This window comes from Doryrhamphus excisus, chromosome 22 (genome assembly GCF_030265055.1).
Source record: "Doryrhamphus excisus isolate RoL2022-K1 chromosome 22, RoL_Dexc_1.0, whole genome shotgun sequence".
NCBI classification, from domain to species: Eukaryota; Metazoa; Chordata; class Actinopteri; order Syngnathiformes; family Syngnathidae; genus Doryrhamphus; species Doryrhamphus excisus.
Window position 1 is genome coordinate 2,493,132 of NC_080487.1, and position 23,023 is coordinate 2,516,154.

The following is a 23,023-nucleotide window of genomic DNA, read 5'->3' on the forward strand; positions in this document are numbered from 1 at the left end:
ATGATTGGTCAGTCAAAAAGAGGCATAACCTTTATTGTCTGGTCAAAAACGAAAATCACACGCAACAGTACTTTAAACAGATTGCACTAGTCCACCACTGGGGGGAAAATACTTCCAAATAAGACAGGATCAAAACAACAAAGTGGCTCAGCTGCACAGTATCCAATTAACTGAAGTTTTTAAATAATAAAAAACGGTAATATATAATAACCACTAGTACTGTTTAAATAATAGTCAAATAAATATCAATAAATACATGCAAGAGTGATGTTATGACACATACTGTATATTGTACTGTCCAGAGCCAGCTCCATCTTGTGTAACGTTTGCCATAAATTCCGGTTAATAAGCCGCACTCACTAAATTTAGAGGAAGAACAAATTTCTACATATATAAACCACACCGGACAACAAGCTGCACATATCGACATCATAAAATGTCATATTGGGGTGAACACAAGTCTGTGAGGACCAGGCAGCCAATTATGAGCTATGAAAAAAACAGGAGAAGCTTGTCAACCCATTGGAAATTGCAGGACATCATTACTCAGTCTGACTCATGGTGTCATCTTACAAAGAACAATTAAATCATCACACAGCAACTTAACACTCAAAAGGCGTACCTAAGAAATACAGTATACAAACAAGTACTAATACTAGTTTAAAATGGAGGACAGGCAGCATAGAAAATTGTTCGATGTTGCCTCTGAGAGGGAGGCTGATATCATTGCAGCACCCCGACAGGCACCAAAGAGTGCTTTGCTCAGTTGCAATGCATTATGGGAAAACATTCAAATTGTTGTTTTTGTAAACCTGTATTGGGACTTGTTTATACATACATTTCTTTGGTACACCCATTGAGTGTTAAGTTGCTGTGTGATGACTTGAGTGTTGATGACACCGTGAGTCAGATTATTATGCCTAAACTCCCTAAGTTTGAAAGTTTGTTTCTCAGAAGTCAGACAACAAAATGTTGTTTCTAATCTCACAGAACAAGACAAACTCACAGTTGGGTGATATTGATGTTTAGCGGGAAGAGTTGGAACTGGAACGGGACCGGTGACGACGGCGGCCGGGTGATCTAGACCTGCGCCGGACTGGGGAGCGTCGTCGCGGCGACCTTGGAGACCTAAAAGATGAGATAGGGATTTGTGACAAAAGCAGCTGCAGGGTTGTGTCTAGCATTGCCTCAGCACTGTCATTCACCTTCTCCTCATCCGAGGAGGAGTGCGTCGCCACATTGGGGGTGGAGGTGGCATCCTGCGAGGAGGGGACATCCTGCGAGGGGGGGCACGCACCGTGGGTGTTAGGACAGCAATGACTGTTATCTCCTGACCATCAATCTGTCCTGAAATGTTACAACACAGAAAACAACCCTCTTTAACATCCATTCGTCCTTCTGGGTGTCCCACCACACTTTATTGTACCTCCATCCATGTGTTTAAGTGCCTTTTCTGCTTCATCAGGGGTCTCAAACTCAATATAAGCATAGCCCTTGGAAAGGTGGGGGTGAACGCGGTTCATGGGCATGTCAATCATCTTGATCTTGCCATAGGTGGAGAAGATTTCCTGGATGTGCTCCTTTTGGAGGGAAAAATACTTTTAAAAAGCTTTGCAAAGGTCACGTTTGCTGTGCAGGTGTTGAATGTTGTGCCTAATAGTGAAGGTCATTAAATGGAATTCATGACTATTATTATTATTATTATTATTATTATTATATAAGGCTCTCGGGTATTTGTTTAACCATCAGCCATATTGAAGACACCCAGGAGATGTGTCATGTTATTTATGTCTTTAAATGTACCAGATGTTTAGGCATTACCTTGATGACATTTCTTGTCAGCCGGCCCAGGTAGACCTTGGTGGGTTTCGGAGCAGGACTCCTCTTTCGACGGTCCCGGTCATCTTTCTTGGCCAACTTGGACCTGCGGTCATTAAATGTTAACTATTGTTAGTGTGTCTTCCAGTATGTTGAAGAAAATGTGTCTGTGTGTACTTTGAGCGGGAGTGTTGTTTGTTATGTCGCCGCCGGCTGGGGCTTGGCGAGGACGATGAGGAGGAAGATGAACGGGAGCTGGAAGAGCCTGAGTGACTGGAGGCGGAAGAGCTGGTGCCACTGGAGGAGCCAGAACTAGAACCCGAGCTGCTACTGGAGCTGGAAAAGGGAGAATTACTAGTTAGTCTTCAAATCTGTATCTCATAAATGAATTCAAACAGAAAAGGGTCTGTACCTGCTGCTCCTACTGGAAGCACCACGTCGTGTTCTGTTCTTTACTTTGTCCCGATCTCTGTCAGCTCCATCTTTCAAGGCTGCACATTTCTGTTTACCTCGTTGTTTACTCTTGTCATCCTCTTTCTTTTTGATTGGCGAAGGTGCCCTGCAGGAAATTGCTTTGTGATATGAAGTGCAAAAAGCAAGGTCCCGTCAAGGGACAAAATTACCAGATTTCAGGTACACTGGCGCAAATATCCCACATTTAATGGCGTTCATCTGCCAGTTATAACAGCATGCACCATTACATGCGGATGACGATTCCTTGGTGACCACGATTGAGCCTTTAACAAACGCTACCTTACCGTTTATATACATATTTATATGGTAAAAAATAATCAAGTGTGCCAAGCAAACTCCACTCCTTACTCTAACATAATTTGCCAATACAAAATGTTATATTACAAAATAAAGAAATAGCGGCGGTTACTTACATTTATCCTTCTACACTCGAGACAATAACAGTCGCATTGTGATGACGATGGCACTGCAGCGGTTACACGACATTCAATAAATACAATCCCTCTATTTAGTCTACAAGGAAAACACAATATTTCTAATTGAAAATATTTTTATAAACACACAAATAAGTGTGATATAATAGTAATATAATACTTCACTACTATTGGAATTTTTAAATAATTATTGGGATGTTTTCAATTTAACTGCAATTCATCTGACAGTTATAAATGAGGGAATATTGAAATCAACAAGGATGTCGAATGGTTATAGACGCACTTTACCTGCTCAGCGAGGTCATTTGCATGGCAACCACATCAAGTTTGCTATCAGAGAGCTACGATACTTCAGCGTCTGTAGCTGCTGTTAAGGAAAGCATTGTTGCTGTAATGTTAAAGGCTAAAGAATGCTCATGCTGATAATACAGATCAAAGGTGCGTCATTTTAGCAATTACAGTACACGTGCACCTGCAATTTAGAACAACAAGGGATTGCCACAGTGTTGTAAAGGAATTTTAGGAAAGACATTTTGCTCTCTGTGTCGGACAGGCATGCCTCTCAAGAAGCTAACAGGAACTCCTCAACCAGAAGAACCCAGCAAACCATCAAGTAACAGAACACTTGCTCTGACGGTGTGCTGTGCTGCCATTGGAGGCACTTTCCAATATGGATACAATATTTCAATTGTCAACGCTCCAACCAGGCACATCCAGGCTTTCATCAATGATACCTACACAGCACGCTACGGCACAGGCTTGGAACCTGCCCATGTGACTCTGATGTGGACTCTTATCATATCAGCGTTCCCGCTGGGAGGTCTGCTTGGGGCCCTGCTAGCGGGCATCATGGCTGTCCACTTTGGGAGGAAGAAGTCTCTGCTTTTGAACAACGTGTTTCTGATTGTAGCTGGAGTTTTAGTTCTTCTGTGCAGGGTTGCAAAATCATTTGAGATGATCATCTTCGCCAGGTTCCTTGTGGGGATTAATTCAGGTGTGAGTATGAATGTCCAGCCTATGTACTTTGGAGAAAGCGCCCCCAAACACCTCAGAGGAGCTGTGGCTTTTTCCTCCGCTGTTTTCACCGCTTTTGGGATTTTCTTAGGCCAAGTTGTGGGACTGACCGAGGTATTGGGCGCAGAACATCTCTGGCCTTACTTACTAGCCAGCAACATGCTTCCAGGCGTGATCCAGATGCTGACGCTACCCTGGTTCCCGGAAAGCCCCAAATATCTGCTCATTGACCGTGGAGACACAGTAGCATGCGTTCAGGCCCTTGAAAGATTCCGTGGTGGTGTGGCGCCAGTTGTGGAAATACAGGAAATGCTTGAAGAACGGAAGAGACAATCAAATGCAGGGTCTGCATCTTCTGCTAAGACACCGTGGTCCCTTTTTAAGGATCCTGACCTGCGATCCCAACTCAGAACGGTCATGGTGGCCAGTAGTTCCATGATGCTTTGTGGCAATGACTCCATCTACTTCTATGCGTCTTACATCTTTGCCGAGGCAGGCATCCCTATGGACAAAATCCAGTACGCAACCATTGGAACAGGAGCATCTGAACTGACTGCTGCTATACTGAGCAACCTCCTGATTGAACGAGTGGGTCGGAAGGGTCTTCTCGTCGGAGGATACACTCTTATGTCATGCTGGAGTGTCGTCTTCACTGTCGCCCTCACGCTGCAAAGACGAGGAGTGGGAGGGATGTCCTACCTCAGCATGGTATGCGTGTTCGCCTACATCCTTAGCTTTGGTTTGGGCCCTGCAGGTGTGACAGGTGTCCTACCAGCAGAGATCTTTGACCAGTCAGCCCGACCTGCGGCATACATGGTCGCCGGATCGCTAATGTGGCTCAGTCTGTTCCTGCTGGGAATGTTGTTTCCATTTATCGTCAGCAGTTTTGGAAGCCTTTGCTTCCTGCCGTTCTTGGTTGTGTGTTTGTTGTCAGCTGTGTTTTTGGGGGTCACGTTCCCAGAGACAAAAGGCAAGAGCTTTGTGGAGATTAAGGCAGCGTTTGATAGACGGAATGGAAAGAAGGAGGAGCGGTCTATGAAGGATCACAACCAGATGGGTGAGGCCAGCTCCTTCTCGACCTTAGCAGAAGATCTGGACAATGATAACATTCCCTGAAATCAGGGTGATTTGATGTACGTATTTAAGGGATATTTAAGTCCAATGGTATATTATCTTAAAGTCTATGCATACAAGTGCTTGCTGTATTTCAACCAAACTGGTCGTTAGCTTTGTGACCTCATCAGGAATGTCTAATCAAGAGATCCTATTTTTAATGTATTAATATAAAATATATTATATAGAAATATTGTAGTCTCACCTGACTGATGAATTACATTCATTCATTCATTCATTTTCTACCGCCTATCCTCATGAGCATTGCTGGAGCCTATCCCAGCTGGACTGGTCGCCAGCCAATCACAATGCACATATAGACAAACAACCATTCACACTCACATTCATACCTATGGACATTTTGGAGTCGCCAATTAACCTAGCATGTTTTTGGAATGTGGGAGGAAACCGGAGTACCCGGAGAAAACCCACGCATGCACGGGGAGAACATGCAAACTCCACACAGAGATGGCCGAGGGTGGAATTGAACTCGTGTCTCCTAACTGTGTGGCCCTGATGAATTACATCTACCTGGAATATAAAAGAAGGCAATATTGCATGTTTTGAAGGATTGCTTGCCAAATGTCTCAGTACTATATATTGTTTTACTGCTGTGTAAACAGACTACTGTATATTGAGCACCTTCCCATGAAGTTTAAAAGTGTCCACTTTCACCTTTTGTGCTTTTTATCCTCTATATTATTTATGAATCATTTTTGTGCATTTGGATTATATTTGTCAGACCATGTGCAGGTAGACATGTTTCTTATCTTTTAGCTTGAATACCAAAAGTCATGCTGGATTACTGTGCAACCAAATACACTTTATAGATGCAATTTAAAAAAATAGCCACTAGATGTCCCTGTTGCGTTGTCTTTTGCTGAGTAATCAAACACCAATTTCACAATTGAATTCAATACTGCTGTCTTTTTGAGGCCTACTGTATGCTGCACTTTCTGTATATTCCTTGAATGATTCAAGGACTTTATCATTCAAAATGCAACATTAGAACTCGCATTTTTGCATCACATGCATGACACGTCTTTCCAAAGAGTGTATTGTATGACAATTATTATGTTTTTTTTTTAACCAGGATCCAAAGGTTATATTTATTTATTTTACTGCATAATACAATAATAAAATATTTATATCATGCATATGTGAAACTGAGTTCTGTCTCCATTTTTAATGACTCTTTGTTGTGACATTAATGTTAAACATTGCTTCCCCACCTTTTTACTTAGTACATTTTAATACAGCTGAAGTGCACAACGATCACAGTCGATTATATTACATGGACGGTAAATTAGTCTGAAATACAAAACTTGACATTTTGCCTGTAGTCAGTACATGTAGCAATACTAATCAGCAAAAGCTTGGATTATGTTGACCTTGTCAAGACACATACAACCACTTGTTGCTTTGCAGTCTTCATTTGGCCCATTGGCAGTTCACTTTGAGAATACAACCATTTACATCTAAAATATTAGCATTGGTGCATCATTGACAACTTGGAGCAATGACTTTGTCCAGGGCAAGGAGAGTCGTGAGTGACACAATTCTTAATAAACAGGCACAGCTTATTTACATGAACAAGTCCCGGGCCCCGACCCTGCATGAAAGTAAATGTCTATCTCTGTGCCACTTAATGGGTGGTAACGACCGAGAGGGTGCCCTTGAAACACATGGATAAGACACATTGACAAATGCGGCATGGTCCATCTTGTACATGCTTCCCAAACTCACTTGAATACCAAGGGCGTCATATAATCGCATCCAAAAAACCCATTGTCATCTCTTGGCTTGGCTGTCAGACACTAAGACAAAGTACTTTAACATGGACAATTATTTTTCGTCATACAAAAACCTCGGAGGGCAAAGAGAAGTACCTTGAACTGCATACATATTAAATTCATATCTCATTTAACATTAACCTAAAAGTTACATTTTAAAAAAGGTGCAATGACTACTGCAATTTAACCGCATGACATTTATAATTGACTAAATAGAATATTTAAGTGACTACAAATGCGTCCCTGCAGTATTACACAGAAGTCGAACGAAAGACACTTTGCTCCTTGTGTTGGATTAGAAGAGGAAAAGAAGGAAGAATCTCCATCATGCCTCCCATGAAGCTAAGAGAACATCCTCAACCACATGAAACCAGCAAACCATCAAGAAACAGAACACTTGCTCTGACTGTGTTCTCTGCTGCCATTGGAGGCACCTTCCAGTATGGATACAATATTTCAGTCATTAACTCCCCCACGGGGTACATCCAGACTTTCATCAATGATACCTACACAGCACGCTGGAATGCAGGCTTGGAAACTCCTCATGTGACTCTGGTGTGGACTCTTATTGTATCAGCTTTCTCACTTGGAGGTCTGCTTGGGGCCCTGCTAGCTGGCCCAATGGCTGTCCGCTTTGGGAGGAAAACGACTCTGCTTTTGAACAACTCATTTTTGTTTGCAGGAGGTCTGCTTTTTCTTCTGTGCAGAATTGCAAGATCATTTGAGATGATCATCTTGGCTAGGTTCTTCATGGGGATTAATTCAGGTGTGAGTATGAATGTCCAGCCTATGTACTTTGGAGAAAGCGCCCCCAAACACCTCAGAGGAGCTGTGGCTTTTTCCTCCGCTGTTTTCACCGCTTTTGGGATTTTCTTAGGCCAAGTTGTGGGACTGACCGAGGTATTGGGCGCAGAACATCTCTGGCCTTACTTACTAGCCAGCAACATGCTTCCAGGCGTGATCCAGATGCTTACACTACCCTGGTTCCCTGAAAGCCCCAAATATCTGCTCATTGACCGTGGAGACACAGTAGCATGCGTTCAGGCCCTTGAAAGATTCCGTGGCGGTGTGGCGCCAGTTGTGGAAATACAGGAAATGCTTGAAGAACGGAAGAGACAATCAAATGCAGGGTCTGCATCTTCTGCTAAGACACCGTGGTCCCTTTTTAAGGATCGTGACCTGCGATCCCAACTCGGAACGGTCATGGTGGCCAGTAGTTCCATGATGCTTTGTGGTATTGACTCCATCTACTTCTATGCGTCTTACATCTTTGCCGAGGCAGGCATCCCTATGGACAAAATCCAGTACGCAACCATTGGAACAGGAGCATCTGAACTGACTGCAACGGTACTGAGCAACCTCCTGATTGAACGAGTGGGTCGGAAGGGTCTTCTCGTAGGAGGATACACTCTTATGTCATGCTGGAGTGTCGTCTTCACTGTCGCCCTCACGCTGCAAAGACGAGGAGTGGGAGGGATGTCCTACCTCAGCATGGTATGCGTGTTCGCCTACATCCTTAGCTTTGGTTTGGGCCCTGCAGGTGTGACAGGTGTCCTACCAGCAGAGATCTTTGACCAGTCAGCAAGACCTGCGGCATACATGGTCGCCGGATCGCTACTGTGGCTCAATCAGCTCCTAGTGGGAATGTTGTTCCCTTTTATAGTCACCAATCTGGGGAGCGTTTGCCTGCTGCCCTTTTTGGTCGTGTGTTTGGTGTCAGCTGTGTTTTTGGGGGTCACGTTCCCAGAAACCAAAGGTATGAGCTTGGCTGAGATTACTGCAGAGTTTGACAAAAAAAATGGCCAAAGGAAAGAGAGGCAGGTCCCTGAAGTGGATAGCCTCATGATGGACCTCCCCTACCTTACCAGAAGAGCCTGATTTTTGTGAATGGAGGCTGGACCAATGTCCACAAATCTAGTATGATCATGGATACACGGCAAAATATGTAGATGTGGTTTATTTTGAAGAGGCACTTGCACAAATAATTTCGTCTGATCAAAACCGAAAGGTTAAGTGCTCATTTTTATGCATGCATTATTTTCTACAAAAGCCATGAGACACCCCACCGTCATGTTTTCCTTTGTAACCTTCACCAAAAGCTGGTTTATGTTGTCCTGTATTCATTGACCCAAGACAGTATTTAATTAGACTTTTTTGTATGTTAGTTAATGTGTGTGGTTTGCTGAGGAATTTGCATAATGTCCCTCACCTTAGGGTGCAAGGTGCAGGTTTCTTTTGATTTAAAGTCAATAATTCATCATGGCAACCTACAGTATACCAACTTCTGTTCATCGTGACTTTGTAATGAATTTTTAACTCATTTTTAACTCATTTTTTGTTGTTATTGATCATTTATTCTTAACTTTGTCAGCATTATTCATCATTTATACCTGATTCCCTTACAAAAAAAACAACAGGGGGTCCAAGAAGCTTCACCTATACTGTCACCAGAGTCACACTGCTTGAATTTTTAGCTAAAAAGTTACTAAATGGATTTAAATTTACTCAAACCTATTGGTTCTAAATGAACCAATATTATCCTTGAATCGTGTCGGCATTGAATCGCATGCATTGTGAATAAAATTGAATTTTTTTTTAAAAAAGGAATCATGACACCTCTAATGAAGTTCTATCTGTGATTAATTGTGATTAATTCTGAGTTAACTGGACTATATGTGATTAATTATTTTAATCGTCAGCTTATTACGTACTGAGAGGAATACCTGTGAGTCTCAATTCAGTAAATAACTTTTTTTGGTCAATACTCGATAATCTCTACGATACATCAATTTTTCACAGAGATCATTGACATGTGGCTGCAAATGTGCTACTTTGGTGAGTGTACTGTTTGGCTGTATGATAACCGAGATATATTGTGTTCACGGTATAAAGGTGTCACATTTGCATCTTGCCTTCAAGGACAAAATGCAAAATGTCAATGCTTAAAAAAATGGAAAAAAAAAACTTTATGAAGCATAAACATGGCAAAATTGTCGTTGGAACATACATGCTGTACATTAGCATGTTTTTATCAACCTGTACAGACTTAGAGTGAATGAGATGTGTTTCGGCCTATTTTTGGAGCAGAAAAACACATTTGTTTGGACCAAAAACCTTTTTTTCCTCTGGAAAAAAACCCTCTAACATGTTTTTCCCAAATTCAAACAATTGTGTTGCAATGGTGTTTTTATATTTTGAATTTGACCTGAGAGAGAAAGACATCCTTTGGTACATGCTGTGCCAAAGTCTTCACCTTTCACAGTAAGCCACAAAATAGTTATTTTAGATCTGTGATATGTGATTTGTTGTTTTATCGTGTCATATTCCACCAACGACATGTGTCCCTTGAATACCTAACCGTCTATATGTTGAAAATGGTGAGATGCCAGCATCACTATATCCAATTTATTATATGTATTGATTTTTCTATGTTCTTAGCTGACACAATAATGCGCAGGATGAAGATAAAATATAAAGTACCTCCACTCTGGTGCCATCGCATATATTTATGCCTTTTTTTTACTCTCACAACATGAGTGCTATCCACAGCCCAGAGGGCACTCAGAACATTTTGGAGAATGTGATAGATGCTGAGAAGGCAGCCACAGCAGACGTTTTGGCTCCTTGGGTGTCGCACATCCTGCTGCTTTCCGCAGGCTGCCATGACAGGTGGAAAACAACCTCCTCACTCCTCACCTGGGGAGATCACATTAAACGGAGAAAGTGACACATTATTGACGTTACGAGGCAGCTGGTCACCTCGGGATCAGATTTAGATCCAATTTGGGTGTGGCCAAGCAGAATGCAAAGTGGGACAGAAGAGGTGGTATTGTGTGCCTCCAATGTGTCTGCAAAACACTACAAAAAGACGGAATTGGAATCATCTGGCATTTTCCTGCTTTCACATCAAGTCTTACATAGGGTATCTTATTACTGGAGAGGACCAGCTGTGTCTCCTTGTCACCCAACAATCTCACCAACCTGGAACAAACCAACACGAGGGGATGCGGGTATTTTAAAAAATGAATTCATGTTTATTTTTTGTGTAGCTGAATAAGCATTGTGCATATCTTACACCTATTCAGCCTGTTGTCTATTCTTTTATTGTTAGAAGTTTATAGTTTATAAAATAAATTACCCGCAAAAAATGCGACTTACACTCCGGAGCGACTTATAGTCCAGAAAATACGATATTACTAAAGAACAGAGAAATGTGGCAACAAACCTTTTTTTTCTGATGAAAGATGAGAGTATAATATTTCTTTTGGTATATACCCAGTCTATATACAGCCCAAGAACACAATATTCGACTGTATATTGTGAAAAATCAGTAAAAATCATGGCCAAAAAATGGCCGTTAGCAAGTTCATTATGACATTATCGACATGTCTCACATTTTTAAGGCTATGAAAATGACCTTTATGTTGAACATACCCAACGGGTTTACATGAAGCGCATCACATGTTCACACTAGACTCACACAATCCAGCATATCTGAAGAAGAAACAGAACCCATTTAATTCTAGCACTGTAATATTGCTTCTGGTTTGCATAAGGAAAATGTCTCTGATTTGCATGCAAAATGAGAGCAAATGAAAAGTGGTTGTTTGTATTGCTGTTAAGTGATCTCAATGATGTGTTCTCTGAACATCAATCCGACTGTTGTCATCTGTGTTGCATGCCCACGAATAAGGAGCAGACATTTCACAGGAGTGACTTGAATCTAATGTACAGCATCCACTGTCACAAGAGGCCAAAAGAGGTTTTTCAGGGCGGTAAAATAAGGAACGGCGTTGAAGTTTAAGGACTCAAGGAGGCAGAGGTGGGGTAATTGCTGATTGCTAACGACTAGGCACAGCTGATTGTAATTGCAGGTTGAAATGTAAGGAAACAAATCTTCTGAAGTTGAAATCAAACAGTCATCTTATGACAGCAATCTTTGTTTGACATACAGTGTGAGCACCCCTGATATTTTGTTTTGTTACTGGCTATTATTGGTTGCACTTGGTCTAGTTATCCCTGCCTTGTACCTCCTTGTGCACCTGTTTTATTGGCTCATAAGTCAACTCAGTGTGTCTTTTGTTTCTTTCCTTAAGCGGGATATTCTGTGAAAGTGGCTCAACTAACCCAGGCTTTGTGTTCAAGATGTAACTCAACAAAACCTAAATTCCCCCAAACAAAACTAAATAGCATTGCAATAGTGGTTCTCAACTCGGCTCTGTGCTTATTTCCCATAGTGATACAATTGCTTTGAAAGAGAGCCACCGAAGCAGAACAGGCAAGTATGGCTTTTCACTCAACACAGCGCCAGTCTGTGTGTCCTTTCTTGGAACTTAACTCAAGCTATTTTGTTTCTTGTTGTTTTCATAACTTTTAAATGTGATTTGACAAGACCAACAGACCCGATTAGCATCATAAGTACTCAACAATGTGGAAAAAAACATGCTTTATGACGCATGAAAAAGGTCAAATTGAGTAGGACGATGTCAGCAGCGTTCTATCCAAGACAACAGAACACACTTTATTAGAATTTTAGAAGTTGGGCACATTAAGAACTAATCATGCCATCAAATCATACTAATACAAATCATCAGTGAAGCCCTTATAAATATGTTTTCAACTGTTAAATGCTAACAGGATGATGTAGTGGTGTTTTTGGAATAGAAAAGTGTCAACCAAGGTTATCATCTGTTTGGTTGTAATTCTGCCACCCTGGCCGAGGCAGCAGCCATCTGGTCACATTACCAGCGTGCCCTCTGAATAGAGAAACACGCCGTCTCATCCTGTAACCCTACGAAATCATTCATTCTCTTTTTCTACATTTAAAAAGAGGATGGATGGATGCATCAAAGGTAGGAAGGGTTGCGGGGGTAAAGAGTGATGGGGAAACCAAAGTAATGGTAGCACTTGATGAAGTATATAGGCTCACTGTGGTTGGCGATGATGTAGAAAGGAGGAAGAGAGGATGAGTCACCGTACGCATCACTCCTTTCGCAGCGGTCTGGAATTTGATCAGTAAAAGAAAATAGAAAACACTTTTAGGTTTGGAATGAAACTGACCATACTGAAAATAATGAGATATAAAATACTCCTTGGTATTATCATATTTGCAATACTACTGTAGGGTCAGGCTCACCTAAGTTTAAAGTGAAGCATGGTCTTGGCGACATGGTCCAGTGCTGCATGAGTGCTGCTGGTAATGGGGATATGTGGTTCCATGAATTCCAACATGCACAATTTGTACTACATTTATAATTATTAGTATTGAAACGGAGAGGGTTCTTGGCGAGGTGAGAATGTTTCCAAGGATGCACTGGTTTTTGGAGCGGTCAAAGGTATAAAGGTGTGTTCAAGTCCCAGAAAACACCAGGTTGTCCTCTGTTTGGTGGATTTAGTAAGGCTTTATGCTGTGGTACTGTAACAACATACATACAATACAAATACACAAATAAATAATAAGTAAAGTAACGTAACTCATATTACATAAACACAATGATGAGCCAAAGGCACATTACATACAGAAATCAACAAGGAAATTAAGTAAATATGACGCTTATTAGCGTCGCTGGTTGACGCTGGTTGTACAGTTAGCTTGAATGCTAATGTTAGCACCAATGAACAAAGGAGCCTCACTTAGTGAAAAGTGTGCACAAACAACGGCACAGCTCCCACAATGGAACCAAAAACTCACCTCTATGCATTCAGGCACAGCATCAACCCGGAGAAATGGTGGATGAAGCTCAAGAAAGCATCAGAGAAGTCATAAATAGCTCAACAGACGCAACACACTGTGGTGCGTTTAATGACCGCCGAAGACAGTCGGAAAAAACAACGCCCAAAGCGTGAATACAAACCATGTAAATTCTGGGCTTTCTAACAATTATTAAAGTTATTTTCAGTGAGTAATAAATCTAAACTATTTTCCAAGCTGCACACCGACTACTGAAAGTTAGCTAAAGTCACTTTTACTGCTGCAAGTCAGCGAAGAAAACTGCCTGTACAAGGTTTTATGAAGGGAATAGTTTGACCCTGAAATATATTACTTCTATATGTCCTATGAGAACATTTGTTTCCAAATTGGAGGTCAAACAGCAGCCTTGTTCTGGACCTCAGAGGTTCCATGTAATTTGACAATTTGGGAATACAGATTGAATACTCAAATCCAAAGTGTTACCAATCCCTTAGTATTATTGTTTCTCAAAAATCATCATATAATGATGTCTAAGTGGTAATAAAAGCCAATCTTGTGATTATGTAGTCAGAAAATGTAATTTTAGTCCAGGATGTAATGTTTTTATTAAGGACAGCTCAAAAGGCAATCTCCCGGCTACTGAAGGAACATGGTACCCCAAAAGATAATCACTGGATTTATCCCTAAAATGTCATGTACAAATGCAAAATTAAATTTTCCGACTTGTTTTATTATATCTACACGCAAATAGCCTGCAAAGTGAGACGGTAAAATGAAGCTAATGAATGCTTTTATTGGGAGTGCTGGCAGTGAGCTGGATAGTTGAAAATATATAAAACTATATGCTTCTGTCCTCGGGCAAGTGGAAAACTGTACAACGAGGTCAATGAGGTCAGGAGTGTGGCGGGGGCGGCATTGTCTTACTGGAATTGAGCAATAGCTGGCGTGTGCAAAACTGTAAAATACATGAGTAAAACACAAAGTTAACATATACGGTAATAAAAATGGTTGGTCAAATATGATATACTACTTCTGAAATGTGTAATGCACCGTGTACCATGCATGGACATCAGGCCCATGCATCACTTGCATCACTTATCTCACACCTTCGTATCGCGTTACACTGAGAAACGAGCAGATGGATGCGGCCATCTCCATCTTGATGGAAACACACGTAATAGTGTATTTCAGGGAATGTGAAAAACACAACACCAGATGTGCACACACACATTTGCACCAAGTGTATCGTTTGTTTTTATCCCACAGACTAAATGAGAAAGTTATTCATAGCAAGTCAGTGTGAGTATAGAGGTGGTCAAATAATGACGTTTTGCACCAAATCCCCACTTAAGACCTGCAGCTTAAACGTTTCTTTCATTTGCGTCCACAGTTGCTGCCACTTTTATTGCCTTGCTCCTCGCATTTTGATTAATTTCACAATCTGATTTATGGATAAGCATCTGGGCGGCCGTTTACTTCAAAAACATCTATGCACCAAAGGGAGCTAGGGAATGTAACTATCTTGTGAGGAAAGTGGGCCTTACCGCCTTATGTGAAGGGCGCCAAAGGTGGGTGCTTCAACGTGTCGAGAGGAGCAACAGATGATGGAATGAGGAGCTGCGACCTCAAGAGTGCATTCAAAGAGTCTGTCAGACATTTATCTTAGTGCCGGTGAAAGGTGACGAGATAATCTGCTTTCTCTTGCCCTCTTCAGCTCCGTTTGGTCACAGCTTCATTTTACGGTATAGAGTCGTTGCTCTGGGTGAGTCTTTTGTTTGCAACATGTGAAGCCTCAACAAGTCTAAGACAATAATAATATGACCATATTAACCCAAATATAGGACGCCCCATTTATAAAAACAGGTTCGGTCAGTGCAATATTTACAATCCATGAAGCTCTGGCTGTCTTTATTATCTTCATAAGAGCAGAAAATGCAATATATCTCTTGTGTTGAAGTGTTTGCAGAGTGTATATGGAAGCCTTCAAGTACTGAAATCATAATCTCACACAACTAAAGAGACATGATTGTAATCTTGTTACTTTTTTTAATGGAATCCAACTCATTTCTTAAATAGATGTCAATTAGCATTTAAAGTGTGCATTGGAAGTTTCTCTCTTGAGTGCACACACACACGCCAGGCACAGGTTGCCTGACGTCATTAGTGATCTGCAAACCCAGTAGAATGTGATTTATAACACAGCAGCCAGAAGGACATTAGTTCTAATTTATTTATCTGATTTATAGTGTTTGTTTTTTGTAACACAATCAATAAAAAAACAGCTGCCACTTGAGGATTTCGCCGTATGTTGCCATTTAGCCGAGAAACACGCTACTAAATGAAGAATAGACTGTTAGGAATAAAGTAATATACTTTCATGGAACATATATTAGAGTTTTTAATTTTAAAGCAGGTAGGTGCTTATTTAAAAAAAAAAATATATATATATATATATATATATATATGATAAACACACATATGAGCTGTTCATTCACACGTCGCTCCAAGAGGCAGTGGGCGGGCCAATGAGGAGGAAGTAATTTCCCCACAGCAGGATGTCATGATGCATAGCGAGTGTAGGCACAATGCAATTTTCTCAATGTTTAATTCTCTCTTTATAGGCCTCCTATGAGTCAAGGCACACCTTCCTCCACACTTACATGAGTTTGAGCCTACACAAACGCTGTTGTGTTAATAGGCAGGAGTGGTTTAAATGCTTCCAAGATAAAGAAATAGTGTAAATTTCATCCAACCTTCCCGTGTGTGTCAGCTGGAGCGTTTAAGTGCACAACAAATGTACAATTAAATGTCATGTTAAGCCGAATATAAGATGTTTTAATGTTGTCATTACATGTTCATATGAGTACAATATAATTACACATATATATTTACACATTTTACAGGCAGGAATATAATGTACGACTGGTCGATTCTTGTCCTTAAACGTTTTTGACGCTATTGGTTGCTTATCTGTAATGCTTCCAAGTAAGACTTAGGAAGGATGGCCCAATTTGAACAGTTCATGCTGGTCAAATCTGAGAAGGTAAAGATTCATATTATTTAAAGGAAGAAAATGTCATTAAATCCTACATCAGTACAATAAAATGACTTGTTGTAATGGGATTCAGCAATATAAGCATCTTAGCCGCCTACTGATTAGATCCCACAAAAACGGATGATGATTAGAACTCTTGGAGCGACTCCTGGGAAAATCTACACAATGGAAGAAAGGTTTCCGCTTGCTTGATTTTTTTAAAAGCTTTTTCAACTCCACATTTGTGAAAATAGTCTTTTATTATGGCCTCCCTTGTGACACATTGTACCATAATAATGGCCCTATTTATATCATTCGTCATGTGAGGTAAAAGCTTTTTCTGGGTGTCTTTTGTGATACCTTCAATTGCTGTTCGGTAGTTTGCATGGCTTCCAACAACTACCGTATGAGAAAATCCAAAATAACATTCTTCTTCAAATCCATGTGAGCCGCATTGTGTGTGAGCCTATCGAATCCAAGCAGTGGAAAATACAATGTTAAATCTCGTTTTCTTTGCAAGCACTGAGATATTATATTCATATTATTTTAATTCCATTTTATGAGCACATCATTTTACAATTCTGCCTGCTCAGATGAAATCATCTTTGGTATTATCTGCGGAGTGTGTCGTCCAATATGCCAGGAAATAAGAGTGTGTGTGTGTGTGTGTGTGTTTGTCACCACCAGGCTGGAAATGCCAGCTACCAGGCGATGATACCGTTGACCTCCCACTGGTTAAGCTGTCATCTGTGGAGCCCACAATGTGAGAGAGGACACAAGAATGCACTTTTAAGGTTCTCCCACTCCGGCTTACCTTTCAGCTCTGTTTTTGGTTCATTGATTTTTTTTTTTTTTTTTTGCACTTTAAAACTTGAGTCATACAGCCTTTCGGAAGCACACACAACCGTACTCGATGTGAGGATGTGCTGATAAAAGGGTTAAGTTTAGTCATACAGTCTATGAGGACTCCTGATGGGTTGTGCAATGATTGGATTTATTTACACCGTGTCGGACATTTGATCAGCCATGACTGTTATGTCATACAGTTGGCCAAATTAAATAAATTCAATTAAGATAAATAGACAATATCAGGGTTTATTAGTAATTTAGATTATCGTAAATAAACACAAAAGTACACAGACTCTCCTTGCTGTTTGACTTCACCATATAATCGAGTCCGTATTCCTTCCATACTCCAGCACAAAAAGCAGGACAGGAAAAGTGCAACATTATCTGTCTCATGATGTGAGTCATTAAAATATGAGCTGTGATAACAGCTTGTCAAGTATCTTTTCATTCATGTCATTATTAATCTCATTATTGTGGTGGAACAAGGTAAACCGTGAACATCCGGAACAGTGGGATGTGTTTTTGGACCACATTGTAAAAGAATATGAATGAATTTAGATGCCCCTTACATTAGATGGCCCTTAGCACTTATGGCACTTACCTCCTATCCTATTGGGACACCCCTTCATTCTCATGAAAGTGCAAAATCTCGGGGTAAGGGGTGAGGTAAGGGGTAAGGGGTAGAATTGGGATTCAGCGTTAGTCTCTGATTAGGAGCATTGTCTACATCCGTAATGACTAGCTCTTCCTGGATGAGCACTGATTTTATCTATGCAATCTTTTCAATCGTTTCTTTTTTTCTGTTTTTGTGTGTGTGTGAGTGTCACTATGACAACTAGCTCCAAACCATAGAGAATTAAGAAGAGTCCAAAGGCAGAATTCTTGGCACCGCAGTGAAAAGCTCCAATGTAACATTATAGCCTTCTGTCATGTTTAAATGACCACTAAATGTCCATCCATACATTTTCTCTGATGGTTATCCTCACTAGTTGTCACGAGGGTATGCTGGAGTCTATCCCAGCTGACTTGGGGCGAGAAGCGGGGTACACCCTGGACTGGTCGCCGGCAAATCACAGACAAACCACCACGTTTATTAGGCTGTAACATTGACCCACTGAAAGAAACAGCTTTTTAAGTACTGAAACTGAATGTTTACATGTTGTGTTTATGTGTTAGTGTTTATTTGTTAGTAACATTGTGACTGCGGTCGTTAGTTAGATTAGTAAATTGATGTTTAGTTGTGCGTGTCCGGTAGATTATTTTATTATATTATACCTATTCACTCCTCGCACATTTACAATGCCTGACAAAATTTGGTAACAATTTTGGTAACGCTTTGTAGCCGCTGCCTGATGGATGACCACATCGCGAGTCTCAAACTCACCACACCCTGCCGAGTGGATGCCGCACGAATCAAAGGCTTTTTGCAGGATGCAAAACTCTCACAAACACAGACATGCTTGTTCTGGACTTTAAAATGTGTTTAATAACTGTGAGAGGCAAATTATAGGGTTTAGAATATGAAAAAAAAATGCAATTTTTGGGGCTTTATATGGATGTCTCCATTATTTGCACGTTTTGTTTTTTACCCAATAGCGGGGCTCTAACAGTGAATGCATGCAAAGTAATCTTTCATCTACTCATTGCTCGACATAATGGTGTCACACGTGGTGTCTTAACCTTCCTTTAGCATACAGCGATTAGAACTGATGATTCCGGTCCCATACTGACCCAGCCAATCAATACTTCAGATGAATGTATGTAAGCGGACAAGCCAGGGCCAAGGGGACATGTTCATTATACTCCACGGGATATCACAGCGCTTCATCATAAAGCAACAACTGCATCACAGTGTACTTATACTGGCCAGAAGGCTTCTGAGGTATACCTGTACATGTCGGCTCTACTCATTTTAAATGACTTTTGCAGGCGTGCCGTTACTTCAAGGCTGGGAAGCTTCCTTTTTTTGCTGACGCTGAAGTTCTGGATGATTGACTTTGCCTTTCATCTGGCATGTACAGTATATTAGGTGCAAAGGCTGTTTTGCTTGCAATAAACTCTATGGATGTTATTAAAATGCCTTGCCTGTAGATGTTTTAATTATTAGAACGTATGCATTTTGATCACTTTTGACCCAAACCCTTGTAACCCCTTTACAACCCCTGCTTCAAGAGCTATTAGTTAATTTTAGATGCCCCTAAGATAACTACCCCTTGGTAGTTATCTCACACTCAATATTCTAATCTCATGAGTCGTTTCCTGGTTAAATATTAAAGCTTACAGAAATAAATTAAACATGATGCAGCACAACAGCCGACAGCAGGCAAAACGTGCTGCGCTACAATTTGCCACAATAACGACCCTCCAATGACACACATTAGCAGCTCTGAATCCGTCGAAGCCTGCGCGTAACTTAATAAGCGATATGATCATCTAATAATGCTAAGACAGGGAAATGAGTGAGCCATTTGTACATCGGCAACACAAAGATGAACATCACAAACTTCCCTCGTTCAAATGATTCATTTAAGCAGGCCTTTTTTTTTTCAAGTGTTCTGCTATTTCTTTGGCCTGCTTCAAGTCAAGTAATAGGGGCTGAAGAGGAGCGAGAGGGGACGTGAAGGTTGGGCGACTTCACACTGCGATAATTAACGACCTTTGACACCGGGCCGTCATGCCACAACTGAGCAGAAGTGAGCCAGCGTGGACTAATTTGCAGAAGTTGCTAATGAGATTGTTTTTCTTGGCAAATACAAAAGAGGAAGGTCAAACGGGGACAGAAAAAGGACAGAAACCAGAAGTAAAGCAGCATATTTTAATTAACACGTAGAGTAAATGGTATAAGAAATCCTATCAGACCGCCTTTTATCCACATTGTTGAATTATGTTGAATTAAACATTTTTATAATGAAGTTATGAAAATCCTTGTCACTGTTGGAAGGGTGTTGAAGGAACTGATTGTTAATTTAAATAAAGATACAATGGAACCTGTACATTCATTCTGGGATGCTGCATAAGTTCCCTTTAAAATGGAATTCAAATATAGTTTGCATGTTCTCCCCGTGCATGCGTGGGTTTTCTCCGGGTACTCCGGTTTCTTCCCACATTCCCAAAACATGCTAGGTTAATTGGCCACTCCAAATTGTCTATAGGTATGAATGTGAGTGTGAATGGTTGTTTGTCTATATGTGCCCTGTGATTGGCTGGACACCAGTCCAGGGTGTACACAGCCTCTCGACCAAAGACAGCTGGGATAGGCACCAGCACCCCCGAAGACAGCTGGGATAGGCTCCAGCACCCCCAAGACAGCTGGGATAGGCTCCAGCAACCCTCAAGAAAGCTGGGATAGGCTCCATCAACCCCAAAGACAGCTGGGATAGGCTCCAGCAACCCCAAAGACAGCTGGGGTAGGCTCCAGCAACCACAGAGACAGCTGGGATAGGCTCCAGCACCCCGGAAGACAGCTGGGATAGGCTCCAGCAACCCCCAAGACAGCTTGGATAGGCTCCAGCAACCCCAAAGACAGCTGGGATAGGCTCCAGCAACCCCCCAAGACAGCTGGGATAGTCTCCAGCAACCCCAAAGACAGGTGGGATAGGCTCCAGCAAACCCCCAAGACAGCTGGGATAGTCTCCAGCAACCCCAAAGACAGCTGGGATAGGCTGCAGCACACACGAAGACAGCTAGGATAAGCTCCAGCAACCCCCCAAGACAGCTGGGATAGGCTCCAGCTCCAGCACCCCCGCGACCCTCGTAAGGATAAGCGGTAGAAAATGAATGAATGAATGTTTCCAAAAGTTCTAGCTCCAGCTGAAGGCAGGACAACTGGGCACACCTGCTGCTGATTGGCTGTCTGGCCACTTAAAGCCGATTGTTTGCAGGTGGAAGATCCCAGTTCTTTCTTCCATGCTCAGAGGGCGCTTTGGCTTTTTCTACATTTTGAAGTTCTTCCACTTTTTTTTCTAACAGTTGCAGCTTCTTCAAATAGTCTGGCCAATTGTTTCCCAGCCATCCAAAGCCTTCTGCTTTTATTTGTTTTCCATGGTTTGTTTTTTTGGGTTAAGCTGCTCACTCCTTTGTTGTACTTTTCAGTGGTTGTCGTTTTGGGGCCTCACTCCTTTGCATCTGGAGTTCAAACTGACACAGCATCAAACAGTTTTGTTATTATTAGCTTCCACATGCTTCCACATACAAATGTAAAAAGAAGTGAATGCTCCAAATAATGCCTCAATTCAAACAACTGCCTATACTTGTTGTGTGCACAGTATACAAAAGGAAATAAATGCCGGGGTCTCTAATTAGCAAAAGTCATTAACTGTGGCTGTAGGCAACCTCCCTCATGCTGTAATCTTTGCAATGCAGTTTGCCCCTTTCTGCTATTACAACACTGGATCTGTTGTTGCTGCTGTGTTGGGAAACATGTGTACATTTTCCTTCCAACTTTTTCATGTGCCCCAAATCATTGTTACAGTTAAACTCAAGTTGTTATCCAGTATATGATGACGTTTTAACAATAACAGCTCCCAAGGGACAACAACATATAAAATAGACAGTTTTGTAGGAGGTAATTGCCGTCCTGCACATCGCCTTGCCTATACAGGCCTGGTGTTCCAGCCAGGAGCCTTCTAATGTTGTCTGAGCTGTTCTGCTACAAGGACATAACCGCAATAAAAAGGAAAAGTGGAACTGCTAAACTAAATATCCATTTCTTGGCCTTTCAATATCAACAGTGTGGGGTTCATTTTTAATATCGATAGGCTGCAACTCAACTGGCCCACGAAACCTATATTACAATATTACAACCCAGTTTGGTCCCTATAGCTTTTCTTTTTGCTTTGCAGTCAGCCAGTTTATTTTTAGATTGTTGGGGGGTGGGGGGGTAGGGGAGCTTTGAGTGAAAGAGGATGACACACTCCCCGTATAGATGGGTGAATGTGGAGAGGAGGAAGAGAGGGAGGATAGAAGTGTGGGCACATTGGAGATGATATGAATATTCATGCCAGCAGCTGTGCACACAAAGGTGCTGGACACCGACATGGAAGGTAAAATCAATAGCTTGTCTACTTAACCGGAGTATAGCAACAATGCAGAAAATTTGTGTTACAAATAGATTCTGAACTGATAAAAGCTCAGAAAAAAGCAAGTAGAAAAGCTCTGCTGGCAAAATGTTCTGGGAAAAACGTGATGTGTGACATCATGCAGTCGCGTATTATGTATTTCCAAAACCGAAGAAAAAGCACAAAAAAACCCTGCATAAATTAATACTTGATGTTACTGAACCCCAAGAGTTGATCCGATGTCTACAAACTTGGAGCAACTTTTGAGCATTTTAGTTGCTCAAGGGTATTTGAGTGTCGAGTGTATTTGATGTTTGCTTGCTACTGGATGGACTCCCCCCACTATTATGTTGGGCCAAGCCTGCTGAAAACTGCACAACAACTATTTGAATAATTGTGTTTACTAGTCATCAACAGGAAGTGCTCTTTCCAACCCATCTGCTCTCTTCCTGATTGCTCATTCTTGCTAGGCTTGACACTAAAAATCATAGCCACTGCCCGACATTCATTTCACTGCATGTGAAAGTAGTCAATTGCTTTTATATTAACATTAAATGGGTTTTCCATATGCTGCACGATGGATGAGGGGTTGGTATGTTGGCCACATCATCAGGAGATCGGGAAAACCTGGGTTTGAATCTCTGCTTGGGCATCTCTGTGTGGAGTTTGCATGTTCTCCCCGTGTTCTCAGGCGTGTTCTCCGCATGCATGTGTGGGTTTTCTCAGAGTACTCCTTTAAGTTCATT

At 41.4% G+C, this 23,023-nt stretch overlaps 3 protein-coding genes across 4 annotated transcripts; 2 read left to right on the plus strand and 1 right to left on the minus strand.

Moving 5' to 3' along the window:
- Positions 1 to 4: 4 nt before the first annotated feature.
- On the minus strand, positions 5 to 3,094 carry LOC131109299 (RNA-binding protein with serine-rich domain 1-B-like). Of its 2 annotated transcripts, none has more exons than XM_058061164.1 (8): positions 3,015 to 3,094; positions 2,231 to 2,377; positions 1,996 to 2,154; positions 1,822 to 1,924; positions 1,427 to 1,580; positions 1,206 to 1,347; positions 1,007 to 1,128; positions 5 to 489 (listed from the first exon to the last, which is right to left on the minus strand). In XM_058061164.1, exons 1-7 carry the CDS (start codon positions 3,035 to 3,037, stop codon positions 1,026 to 1,028), a joined length of 831 nt encoding a protein of 276 aa, XP_057917147.1. In that variant the 5' UTR covers positions 3,038 to 3,094; the 3' UTR covers positions 5 to 489; positions 1,007 to 1,025. The 2 variants fall into 2 exon arrangements, with proteins under 2 accessions (XP_057917147.1, XP_057917148.1); XM_058061165.1 differs by lacking the exon at positions 3,015 to 3,094 and adding an exon at positions 2,706 to 2,773.
- LOC131109296 (solute carrier family 2, facilitated glucose transporter member 11-like) lies at positions 2,982 to 5,967 on the plus strand. The gene is made up of 2 exons (XM_058061160.1): positions 2,982 to 3,164; positions 3,280 to 5,967. The coding sequence occupies exons 1-2, from the start codon at positions 3,137 to 3,139 to the stop codon at positions 4,854 to 4,856; spliced, it is 1,605 nt and encodes a 534-aa protein (XP_057917143.1). The 5' UTR covers positions 2,982 to 3,136; the 3' UTR covers positions 4,857 to 5,967.
- Positions 5,968 to 6,950: 983 nt separating this feature from the next.
- On the plus strand, positions 6,951 to 13,492 carry LOC131110011 (solute carrier family 2, facilitated glucose transporter member 11-like). Its single transcript, XM_058062651.1, has 2 exons — positions 6,951 to 8,461; positions 13,328 to 13,492. The coding sequence occupies exons 1-2, from the start codon at positions 6,974 to 6,976 to the stop codon at positions 13,490 to 13,492; spliced, it is 1,653 nt and encodes a 550-aa protein (XP_057918634.1). The 5' UTR covers positions 6,951 to 6,973.
- Positions 13,493 to 23,023: the final 9,531 nt, after the last annotated feature.